Source organism: Heptranchias perlo, chromosome 13 (assembly GCF_035084215.1).
Source record: "Heptranchias perlo isolate sHepPer1 chromosome 13, sHepPer1.hap1, whole genome shotgun sequence".
NCBI classification, from domain to species: domain Eukaryota; kingdom Metazoa; phylum Chordata; class Chondrichthyes; order Hexanchiformes; family Hexanchidae; genus Heptranchias; species Heptranchias perlo.
The window spans coordinates 66201026-66213916 of NC_090337.1; the positions used below are offsets into that span (position 1 = coordinate 66201026).

Consider the following 12891-nt stretch of genomic DNA (forward strand, 5'->3'; position numbering starts at 1 on the left):
CCCGGTGTGTGAAGGGAGGGAATGCAGCTGATGAGCGTTACCCTGTTCCTGGGGCGTTGGAATCCAGTTGGTCCAGAATCCCATTAATCAAATCGCCCTATTCCTAACTCTGTCCAAATTCACCTAGTTGGAAAGGGGTGTAGATAATACTTGCCATTATTGTGTTCTCCTTTTGTGACACTGGTTATGTATGAACCAGCCCAGAATGGACTAAATTCATCTAATCAGTAACCAATAGCCTCGGAACTCTGACTTGGCCCCTTCCACTAAAAAAAAAATAAGGTTCTACTTCTCACGCCGCTGAGCTGCCCTTTGAAGCCACCTCATCTGTTTTGTAGCAGAAGGGGGAACAGTCGGAACACATTAGCCTCCGGGCAACATGAATTAGGCCTTTTCCCTTACCAGTTCAGATCCCCGATTTGGTTTAAACTGGGTGCTGGCTTTCTAATACCCTGCCAATGGCCTTAATATGGATTACCAAAAATGACCCAAATCAAGCTAGTAACAGCACATCAAAGTGTGAATTATTCAGCTTTTTGTAAAATCTCTTCAGAAAAGGTAAATCCCAAAACACTGTCCCTGATGTAAGTAGAAGCTAGTTTGGCTTTGGAACAATTCCTGGCTATAAGGAACTCCATAGAAGGTTCACCGCTCACCTGAAAATAGCCTTTTTTGATTTCTGGTCTTCCTCTTTCAGATGTCTGAGAGGGACCCACTTGGGTCTTTCGGTCAGGGAGACGGAACAGTGCAGGAGTGACTGTGGCTGGATCAGCTTGCCAACCAGCAATAGCTGCATTGGTTCAGTAAGCCACTAAAGCCAATTTAGCTCGGGTGACAAAGGAAGGCCCTTCTAAAAATCATGAAGTCTTTGAAAAATAACTGTTGAGTCTCGCTGAAGTGCTTCCAGCGTTGGGAAGGTGTACGGTATGGTTTTACGAGCACGATTGTACAATTCCATGCTATGAGCTCTACATGAATCTTCATTAGACCCTCCCCGGCAGGAAAATGAACATCTTTTGGAGAGATGGAAGGAGTACCTAACCCCCCCCTCCCCCCCCCCCGCCCTCTCTTCCCCCCCCCCCCCCCCGCCCTCTCTTCCCCCCCCCCCGCCCTCTCTTCCCCCCCCCCCCCGCCCTCTCTTCCCCCCCCCCCCCCGCCCTCTCTTCCCCCCCCCCCCCCGCCCTCTCTTCCCCCCCCCCCCCCGCCCTCTCTTCCCCCCCCCCCCGCCCTCTCTTCCCCCCCCCCCCCCGCCCTCTCTTCCCCCCCCCCCCCCGCCCTCTCTTCCCCCCCCCCCGCCCTCTCTTCCCCCCCCCCCCGCCCTCTCTTCCCCCCCCCCCCCGCCCTCTCTTTCCCCCCCCCCCCCCCGCCCTCTCTCCCCCCCCCCCCGCCCTCTCTTCCCCCCCCCCGCCCTCTCTTCCCCCCCCCGCCCTCTCTTCCCCCCCCGCCCTCTCTTCCCCCCCCCGCCCTCTCTTCCCCCCCCCGCCCTCTCTTCCCCCCCCGCCCTCTCTTCCCCCCCCCGCCCTCTCTTCCCCCCCCCCGCCCTCTCTTCCCCCCCCCCCCCGCCCTCTCTTCCCCCCCCCCCGCCCTCTCTTCCCCCCCCCCCGCCCTCTCTTCCCCCCCCCCCCGCCCTCTCTTCCCCCCCCCCGCCCTCTCTTCCCCCCCCCCGCCCTCTCTTCCCCCCCCCCCGCCCTCTCTTCCCCCCCCCCCGCCCTCTCTTCCCCCCCCCCGCCCTCTCTTCCCCCCCCCCGCCCTCTCTTCCCCCCCCCCCCCGCCCTCTCTTCCCCCCCCCCCGCCCTCTCTTCCCCCCCCCCCCGCCCTCTCTTCCCCCCCCCCCGCCCTCTCTTCCCCCCCCCCCGCCCTCTCTTCCCCCCCCCCGCCCTCTCTTCCCCCCCCCCCCCCCGCCCTCTCTTCCCCCCCCCCCCCGCCCTCTCTTCCCCCCCCCCGCCCTCTCTTCCCCCCCCCCGCCCTCTCTTTCCCCCCCCCCCCCGCCCTCTCTTTCCCCCCCCCCCCCATGTAAAGGAACTTATTGGCATGTTTTAGAGTCTTATCTCTGAAGTGTTCTCACAGGATTGCAGGTGAGGTTAGGAATAGGACTGTGGTACAGCAGTGCAGAGTAATTACAAGCCCATTATTGAGAATGCATGGTATCGTGTTCTGAAAGACTATTTTTGTAGAAACTGATTCCAGAGTGACTCGTACCATTTGTTACGTCTGCCGTGTCTGGGAGTTGCTTAGTATTTGGCACACACTGGGGAAAGGTGTGGTATGCAGCAACAAATTGGTGAAAACTTGAGGAGTTGGGAAGGGTCTATCCTTTTGATCTGTTTCCTACTATCCTTTTTATTAAATCTATGTATTTAGCCCTATGTATCTATCTATGAGTTGCACCAGAAGTGGGAACCAATGGGACACATATTACTGAAGGAACCAATCAGACTCTGCTACATGAATTGGGTTTTGTACCTTGTTGGTGTCCATGAAGCCAGATTTATTTGGTTCTTTTATAAATGTTTGAAATTTAAGAATGTTGTGAATGTTTAACTTTTTTTTAGTGTAATGTTTTAATATTTATACTTTCCCCATCTTGAGCAGCACAGTTCCTGAAAAGAAGGTATATGGATTAATTAAGCTGTGATGTCTCCGTGCCAATTTGGTAGGAGCAATTTTAAGATTCCACTGGGCTCCAAATATGTCCAAACCTGCTACGTTTAAAACAGGCACCCATTGGAAATACAGAACACACTCTTACCACTTTGTTTCCAGGGATTCGGGCAAGTGCGATGTGACAGCAAGTGTAACTACAGTGCAACTGACCGCATGCAATGTGATGACAAAAGGCCACGGGCTGTTTTAGAACATTCATTTCACCGTGTTGCTACCAGATTGCCAGCTGCTGCACCTGTTGATTTATTGCTGATCGCTGCCATTGCCATGTAGTTGCAGCTCTTTTGCAATGGCTGTTTGGCTGAAAGTCATTTGTCCGTTACTTGAAAAGATCACACCATTCTACGTTTATCTGCCTGCCTAGCTTGCGTTATAAATTGCTTGGGTGCAGTTTGTACTACAAATTATTCTTGCATCCCAATAAGGTCACTTTTGTATGAGCACCCAACCTTTATGAAGCTGTAGTGCCAGTCACATGATGTAACACTGCAGTCATCAGTGTCACTTCAGCCTATTTGATTTTCCACATCACTTCAATTGGAGGCAGTTAAATCAGCACGTTGCCTTCTTTACTACTTAATGTCCTCCTGCTACAAAAGCCACGTGATCCTTGGCTGCAAGGTCTACATTGGTTTCCATCTCTATCTTGGTGGCTGCATATATGTGATGTGAGTTGGGCACTTGCTGCCATAGGCAGAAGGATTGATTGACTCCATGTAGTGTGGGATGCTTCATCAAGCCAAGTTGAGTTCTGACTGTTGGAGGCAGGCTAACTCAGATATCAGTGCAGGCTGATTTCCCAGCATGGGGGCATTCCTGAGACTCACCCATCCAGGTTAGAGGAGTTGTCGGGCTAGCTGCATAACATATCGGCTGTGAAGTGAGCAGTTTAATTCTCATAAGTGGTGCCTGAGGACTGGAGAATTGCAAATGTTACACCCTTGTTCAAAAAACGGTGTAAGGATAAACCCAGCAACTACAGGCCAGTCAGTTTAACCTCGGTGGTGGGGAAGCTTTTAGAAATAATAATCCAGGACAAAATTAATAGTCACTTGGACAAGTGTGGATTAATAAGGGAAAGCCAGCACGGATTTGTTAAAGGCAAATCGTGTTCGACTAAAGTGTTTGAGTTTTTTGATGAGGTAACAGAGGGTTGATGAGGGCAATATGGATTTCCAAAAGGCATTTGATAAAGTGCCACATAATAGGCTTGTCAATAAAATTGAAGCTCACCGAATAAAAGGGGCAGTGGCAACATGGATACGAAATTGGCTAAGTAAAAGGAAACAGGGTAGTGGTGAAAGGCTGTTTTTCAGATTGGAGGAAGGTGTGCAGTGGTGGATCCCAGGGGTCGGTACTGGGACCACTACTTTTCTTGATATATATTAATGACTTGGACTTGGGTGTACAGGGCACAATTTCAAAATTTGCAGATGACCCAAAACTTGGAAGTATAGTGAACAGTGAGGAGGATAGTGATAGACTTCAAGGGGACATATAGAGGCTGGCGGAATGGGTGGACACGTGGCAGATGAAATTTAATGCTGAGAATTGTAAGGTGCTACATTTTGGTAGGAAGAATGAGCAGAGGCAATATAAACTAAACACAAATCTAAAGGGGGTGTAGGAAGAGAGTATATGTACACAGGTCGTTGAAGCTGGCAGGATAGGTTGAGAAAGCGGTTAAGAAAGCATATGGGATCCTGGACTTTATAAATAGAGGCATAGAGTACAAAAGCGAGGAAGTTATGTTGAACCTTTATAAAACACTGGTTTGGCCACAATTGAAGTATTGTGTCTAATTCTGGGCACTGCACTTCAGGAAGGATGTGAAGGCCTTAGACAGGGTGCAGAAAAGATTTACTAGAATGGTCCCAGGGATGAGGGATCTCAGTTATGTGGATAGACTGAAAAAGCTGGGATTGTTCTCCTTAAAGTAGAGAAGGATGAGAGGAGATTTGAAAAGATGTCTGGACCCTTCATGATTTTGAACAAAGTAAATAAAGAAAAACTGTTCCCACTGGCAGAAGGGTCGCGTACCAGAGGACACAGGGTTACGGTGATTGGCAGAAGAACCAAAGGTGACGTGAGGAAAAACACTTTTATGCAGTGAGTGGTTAGGATCTGGAATGCACTGCCTGAAAGGGTGGTGGAAACAGGGTCAATTGTGGCTTTCAAAAAAGAATTAGATAGGTACCTGAAGGAGAAGAAATTGCAGGGCCACGGGGAAAGAGCGGGGGAGTGGGTCCAGTTGGATTGCTTTTGCAGAGAGCTGGCGCAGGCTCGATGGACCAAATGGCCTCCTCCTGTGCTGTAACCATTCTATGATTCATAAGCTGCTCCCTGTTTACATGACACATTTCAGTAAAAACTAGCTCTTTACACACACTAATCTTGCGAAAGGGAAGGATTAAAATTATAAATTAATTAAGGATTCTAACCGAAACACATTAAATGTGTATGTGCGGTTGGGTGGGTTAGGAAACATTAAACCACTACTGTACAATTTTATAATAAACCTCTTTACTGAAGGCACATGTTTGCAGTAACATAGCAAATTAAGCACAGAGGAGGCCATTTGATCCAATTTGCCTATACCTGAATTTGTATTGGCTCCACATCAGTCCCATCTACTCCAACCTCAATTCCCTGCTCCTGCAGTACCCTTCAATGTTTTTTTTCAAGTGTTTGATTCCCTTTTACATGTTGTGATTGACTCTGCTTGTGATAATGCATTCCATGTTCTAATAATCCATTCTATGAAAACATTTCCGTTGTCCCAGAGTAACCCAAACTGTGCACTGTGGTAATACTGCTGTAGACTGCCTGTGACAGGTACTGTGCCCTTCAAACAAAGTATTGAAGCAATGTGTTTAAGGGTTGTATGTATGCCTCAGTAGTGAGTAGAAAGGTAGTGTATGCTTCCCCGTGCACCTAACCTAGCTTTCCAGGAAGACTTAACTGTGCCGTAACCTCCTTGTGCTATTTTTTTTTTGCTATCTATGATTTTTGCTTGACGTTTGTTATACTTGAGGGACTACACACAAGGATGGTTGAGATTGGAAATGCATTTCTTTATAGAATTTTTAAAAATGTTATTAGCTCTCAGGGTTAATCCTCTAACATTAGCACGCATTTTAATACCTTAGAGTGATTAGGCACTGCATTTAACACCATTGCTATGAAATGGGAAGTTCAGTCTGACTGACAGAATTAGATCCATGTCCCCCAACTCACCTATCCTCGTTACTACTTTCCTCTTTCCTTTATATGTTTGCAGCTTTTTTTTCCTTTTTCCACATTCTTGGCTATTAATTTATACTTGTTTGTAAAAGAAAATGTTTTGCCAAGGACTCGTGGTGTTCATTTGTCTGATGGATGGGTTAGGAGGTACAGAAGATATTTGATGTGAAGGAAGGCCATCTCCACAGTCACAATGACAATTGTTAGACTAGCTTTGGGCCTGTTATTTTAGTAGGAAGTGTTTAGCAGTGTAAGTAATTGTATGGGTAGGTTGTCCTGATGCCAGCAGAGTGGGGTTGGTTCCGTACTAATGGCAATCTCACATACATATTGTCCCAGTTAACTGTTGGCTGGAGATGTTGTTGCCTGGGTGGAATGTGCTATTAAACTAATCTGAACTTGTTGGAACAGTATTCCAATAGAGGTCCCTGTGCTTCTGAATAAGATTGGTTTCATCCAACTGTTTTCTCAATTCAGTGACTGGCGACCATTACGGATTGTTGCTGTATGAAGCTCAATAGTTGGGGATTAAATTGCGCCATATTCACACTGCCAATGTTACAATAGGGAGCAGATTCCAGACACAGGTTAAAAATCATCTTTGAGGTATTGGGTTTGGCACTATCCTTTCCCCAAAATCCAAATTCAAATGTAGCCCAGACAGATTGTCTGATTCTGGCCAAGATGGAATAAATGAAGATACCCTCATACTCTTTTGACTGTTAAGGAGTCTGAAGTGAAATGAGGCTGAACCCAGTTTTTAGTGCTTTAAAGCATTAATCAGTGCAAATTATTGCACTCCCTTCCTCTGAGGATCACTATTTGGGAAAATGGAACTGGATGCTTGGGAAGAGAGCAGAGTAACTTCTGATCATTGGATTTAATGACATTGTTGGGGGGAGGAGAGAAGAGAGAAAACAGAATCACTTCTGACCAGGAGGTGCTTCCCATTTCCTGTGCTTTACCTCAAGTCATTGTGACATTGTGTACATGTGACATGTACCAAACATTAACCCTTTGAGAACTGCTGTGAATTGCAAAGGACATTGGGCTTCTTCATACTACCCTTTAGAAAACTGCAGCTGTCTAATCAAATAAAACATTTCAAATAACTCAAAAGCTGGACTTAGCTGCAGGGATGGTTTCCAAGCCAGCATAGGTCTTCAGGTTTGCTCCTCTCTTTCTCCCACTGTTTTCACTACCTACCTGAGATCATACTGCAGGCTGACTCTGGCAGGCAGTAGAATGAACATGAAATTTGGAGAGTGATATCAGGCCCAAGATTTGTCTAAAAGGGGCAATGTGAGAACAAGTTGAGTAAAGTTGCCATTGTCGTACGAGAGAGCTGTTTAATTTCAAGGAACATTTTGCTTGTGATTTGAGGGACAGGTTAAATTCAGATTATTCATTTTAATTGTCAACTGCCAGACAGAGATCCACGAGAGGTAAGGTACGCTGTATGAAATAGATCTGTGCTTGTGTGTATCTAATACTGTCCTATCTCCAGGAAAGGAGAAGAGAATCCTCAGGATAAGGACCAGATCCTGCTGGAGAAAGAAGCTGAGGTAAGAATAACAACAATGTAGGAAATCCCCACTTCCATTTCTCTCTCCCCACTGCCTTGATCAAGGAGGGGCTTGATTTCCATAAAAGCAATACATAAGAAATAGGAGCAAGAGTAGGCCCCTCCGCCATTCAGTCAGATCATGGCTGATCTTCTATCTCAACTCCACTTTCCCACCCTATTCCCACATCCCTTGATTCCCTTAGTGTCCAAAAATCTATCGATCTCGGTCTTGAATAGATTCAACGACTGAGCATCCCCAGCCTTCTAGGGTAGACAATTCCAAATATTCACAACCCTCTGAGTGAAGAAATTTTTCTTCATCTCGGTCCTAAGTGGCCGATCTCTTACCTTGAGACTGACCCCTAGTTCTAGACTCTCCAGCCAGGGGAAACAGCCTCTCAGCATCTACCCTGTCAAGGCCTCTAAGAATTTTATGCATCTCAATGAGATCACCTCTCATTCTTCTAATCTCCAGATAATATAGGCCCATTTTACTCAATCTCTCCTCATACACCGTACTCCAGGTGTGGTCTCACATACCATTTGCCTTCCCAATTGCTTGCTGTATCTGCTTGTTAACTTTCTGTGATTCGTTTACAAGGACCCCAAATCCCTCTGCCTACCAACGTTTCTTAGTGTCTCACCTTTTTAAAAAAAAATTCTGCTTTCCTGTTCTTCCTACCAAAGTGGATAATTTCACATTTCCCCACATTATACTCCATCTACCAGCTTCTCGCCCATTCACTTAACCTGTCTATATCCCTTTGCAGCACTTTGCGTCGTCCTCACAGTTTACTTCCCACCTAGCTTTGTACCATCAGCAAACTTGGATACTTTACACTCTGTCCCCTCATCCAAGTCATTGACATATATTGTAAACAGCTGAGGCCTGCGAGCACTGATCCTTGCAGCATCCCACTTGTTACAACCTGCCAACCCGAAAATGACCCGTTTATTCCTACTCTGTTTTCTGTCCGTTAACCAATCCTTAATACATGAGCCCTAATCTTGTGTAACAACCTCTTATGTGGCACCTTATCGAATACCTTTTGAAAATTCAAGTATACTACACCCGCTGGTTCCGCTTTATAGGAACAGGAGTAGGCCATTCAGCCCCTCGTGCCTGCTCCGCCATTTGATAAGATCATGGCATGGCTGATCTGTGATCTAACTCTATATACCCGCCTTTGATTGCCAAAAAGCTATCTCACATTTAAATTTAGCAATTGAGCTAGTATCAATTGCCGTTTGCGGAAGAGAGTTCCAAACTTCTACAACCCTTTGTGTGTAGAAATGTTTTCTAATCTCGCTCCTGAAAGGTCTGGCTCTAATTTTTAGACTGTGCCCCCTACTCCTAGAATCCCCAACCAGCGGAAATAGTTTCTCTCTATCCACCCTATCCGTTCCCCTTAATATCTTATAAACTTCGATCAGATCACCCCTTAACCTTCTAAACTCTAGAGAATACAACCCCAATTTGTGTAATCTCTCCTCGTAACTTAACCCTTGAAGTCCGGGTATCATTCTAGTAAACCTATGCTGCACTCCCTCCAAAGCCAATATGTCCTTCCGAAGGTGTGGTGCCCAGAACTGCTCACAGTACTCCAGGTGCGGTCTAACCAGGGTTTTGTATAGCTGCAGCATAACTTCTGCCCCCTTGTACTCTAGTCCTCTAGATATAAAGGCCAGCATTCCATTAGCCTTATTGATTATTTTCAGCACCTGTTCATGACACTTCAACGATCTATGTACCTGAACCCCTAAGTCCCTTTGGACATCCACTGTTTTTAACTTTTTACCATTTAGAAAGTACCCTGTTCTATCCTTTTTGATCCAAAGTGGATGACCTCACATTTGTCTACATTGAATTCCATTTGCCACAGTTTTGCCCATTCACCTAATCTATGTATATCGCTTTGTAATTTTATGTTTTCATCTACACTGCTTACAATGCCACCAATCTTTGTGTCGTCGGCAAACTTAAATATGAGACTTTCTATGCCTTCGTCTAAGTCGTTAATAAATATTGTGAACAATTGAATAAATATTGTGAATAATTGAGGCCCCAAGACAGATCCCTGCAAGACTCCACTAGTCACATCCTGCCAATGTGAGTACCTTCCCATTATCCCTACTCTCCATCACCTTTCGCTCAGCCAAGTTCCTAACCAAGTCTGTTCTTTTCCCTCGATTCCATGGGCTTCCAGCTTAGCTAACAGTCTGTTATGTGGGACCTTATCAAATGCCTTCTGGAAGTCCATATAAATAACATCCATTGACATTCCCCTGTCCACTACTTTAGTCACCTTGTCAAAAAATTCAATCAGGTTTGTCAGGCACGACCTACCTTTCACAAATCCATGCTGGCTCTCTCTGATTAACTGAAAATTCTCGGTGTTCAGTCACCCTATCCTTAATTATAGACTCCAGCATTTTCCCCACAACTGATGTTAGGCTAACTGGTCTATAATTCCCTGGTTTCCCTCTCTCTCCTTTCTTAAAAAGCAGAGTGACATGTGCAATTTTCCAATCCAGAGGGACAGTTCCTGAATCTAGAGAACTTTGAAAGATCTACCCTGCTAGTTAAAAACTCTTAATAGATTCGTCAAACACTATTTCCCTTTCATAAAGCCGTGTTGACTCTGCCTAATCATATGATTTTCTAAGTGCTCCGTTACTATGTTCTTAATGGAGTCAAGCATTTTCCCTACTACTGATGTCAAGCTTACCTGGCCTATAGTTCCCTGTTTTCTCTTTCCTCTTGAACAGCGGGGTTATATTTGCTACCTTCCAATCCATGGGGACTGTTTCAGAATCTAGGGAATTCTGGAAGATCAAAACCAATGCATCCACTATCTCTGCAGCCACCTCTTAAAACCCTAGGATGTAGGTCATCAGGTCCAAGGGATTTGTTGGCTTTTAGTCCCATTAATTTCTCCAGTACTTTTTCCTTTACTAATCTTAATTGCTTTAAGTTCCACATTCTCATTAGGACCTTGGTTCCCCACTGTTTCCGGTATGTTTTTTGCATCTTCTACTGTAAAGACAGATACAAAATATTTGTTTAACATCTCTGCCATTTCCTTATTTCCCATTATAATTTCCCCTGTCTCTGCCTCTAAGGGACCCACTTTTAATTTTGCTAATCTCTTCCTTTTTTACATACTTGTAGAAGCTCTTACAATCTGTTTTTATATTTCTTGCTAGTTTACTCTCATTCAATTTTTCTTCCTCTATCAATTTCTTGGTCATCTTTTACTGATTTTTAAAACCCTCCCAATCCTCAGGCTTACTACTTTTTTTGGCGACATTGTTAGCATCCTCTTTTAATCTAAAACTATTCTTAACTTCTCTAGTTAGCCACATAGGATCACTTTTCCCGTGAAGTTTTTATTCCTCAAGGGAATGTATGTTCTTTGAGAATTATCAATCATTTCTTTCAATGTTCGACATTGCTTTTCTGCCGTCATATCTTTTAGTCTAATTTCCCAATCTACCTTAGCCAACTCGCCCCTCGTACCTATGTAATTGGCTTTGTTTCAATTTAAGACCAGAGTTTCGGACTTAAACTCTATGAAATTCTGAATGATGTAGTTATCATATTTTGCGCACTCTGCCCCAGAGGATGCTTAACTATAAACTTACTAATTAACCCTCTCATTACACAATGCAGACCATTTCAGGTCCATATTCAGTGGTAGTTTTTTATATATATAGATATATAGATAGAGAGAGGGATATAGAGATCTGAATTTGGAGCCTTAAGATGGCATGACTGATTATCTAAAACCCTGTCAAAATGTAGTGAGATGACCTGCTTTGTTGCATGACAAATATCCAATACTGGTGAGGGAGGAATCTCTACTGTGAGCCTGGGATTTCTATTCTGACATAATATGAAGCCAGCTTCTTGGTGGCAGTTCTGTAGTGTTTCCTGATCAAGTTTGAGTGCATTAGGGCTGTACGAGCCTTTTAGCATTCGATCAGTCCTCCCAGTTTGAAGTAACTGCTTTCCTTGAACTCCGCAATGTTTGTTTCTCTGCATTTCTTTAATGTTCACTAGGAAGTGGCACAGACTGTTTTGCTGATGTATGAAAGATGTGTATCTTGAAAGCTGCAAGCCTTTCAGTGTTGAATGGATTAACTGAGGCCTTGAAGCGGTGGCCAGATTGTTATGCGACTCTCTCTCTTTCTCTTTCAGTTGCGCCGCATGCAGCAGATGATTGCCCAGATGCAGGCCCAGATGCAGATGCAAATGCAGAAACCAGGAGGAGATGGAGACACCAGTAGTGTGCACAGTCAGCATGTCTAAACTGGAGAGTGAGTGTTAACATGCACAAGCTACACAACAACCAAGTTAGAGAGATTGACTAGGAGGTATAGGTGGTGCAGTGAATGTGTAGCATATGCAGGTGGCCTCGTAATCTGGTGGAGCGATTGCGGATGCCAGTGGAGTATAAGACTGGGTGAGGGCAGTAAATGTGGATAGTTCAGAACTCAGGATGAGTGTAGGATATGGTTGACACAGCAAACCCAGGAAGGAAGAAGTCCTCTGTGCATGTGGTTTAGTAAACCAGGGTTGGAGGGGATAGCAGGTGTGGGTCACATAGTAAACCAAGGAAGGATGTGTTACTGGGTGTGGGTAGCACAGCAAATCTGGGAGGAAGGGATGGAGAGTTGGATTTTTTTCTCTTAGCCTGGACATTTATGGCTTGGAATTGAAACCATTTAGTCTTATGAGAACCTCCTGCAACACACTTTATAATAAAGAAAGAAAGAAAGAAAGAATCACAACACAAATGAAGAGCTGAGTCTGTGTTAGAATTGAGTTATATACAACAGAGAATGTTGCCTCAGTCTGATTTCCAGAAAAAAAAGAACTTGGATTAGTTGTGGCGCCATGGTTCCTACATTATAAAATCTGTGATGTTCATTGTCATGCTTTAAATGCCTTTAGAAATACTTCCAACGGTAAAAGAATAAAATCTGACCAAAGGCTTTGCCATTAGTTTACAGCACTAATCCAGGTTCTGAACCTCTCCAGGCAATTCACAGATGTGTAAGGAAGTAAATAAGATACCGAGCCAAAGACAGAGCTCTAAGAGGGGTGACCAAAATGTTATTGTGGAGGGTCTTAAAGGAAGAGCGGACGGTGGAGATGGAATTCCAGTGGGCCTAGGCAGTCGGAGGCACAGCTGCCTCTGGAGTAGGATTAATGGCCTACTCCTGTTCCTATGTTTCAGCATGGACCAGGGAATGAATCTGTCATTTCACAAGTCTGTAAGGTTCAGTACCACAGAAGCTAGGTTTAAGAGGGGACCAAATATGGAGTTTAATTTAAAGATGATTCATTGCCAGTAGACCTTAATGGTGCACACTATTTCTAAAATTTTATCCTTTCTCTCAATCTGTTACAG

The 12891-nt window shown here is 44.9% G+C and overlaps 1 protein-coding gene across 2 annotated transcripts in view; it reads left to right on the top strand.

Moving 5' to 3' along the window:
- septin2 (septin 2) overlaps positions 1 to 12891 on the top strand; it is a 104198-nt gene that overhangs the window by 87096 nt on the left and 4211 nt on the right. For both annotated transcript variants that reach the window (XM_067995626.1, XM_067995627.1), the window contains exons 11-12: positions 7415 to 7472; positions 11676 to 11794. In XM_067995626.1, coding sequence (XP_067851727.1) covers positions 7415 to 7472; positions 11676 to 11786 — 169 coding nt within the window. In that variant the 3' untranslated portion in view covers positions 11787 to 11794. The remainder of the gene's footprint in view (positions 1 to 7414; positions 7473 to 11675; positions 11795 to 12891) is intronic.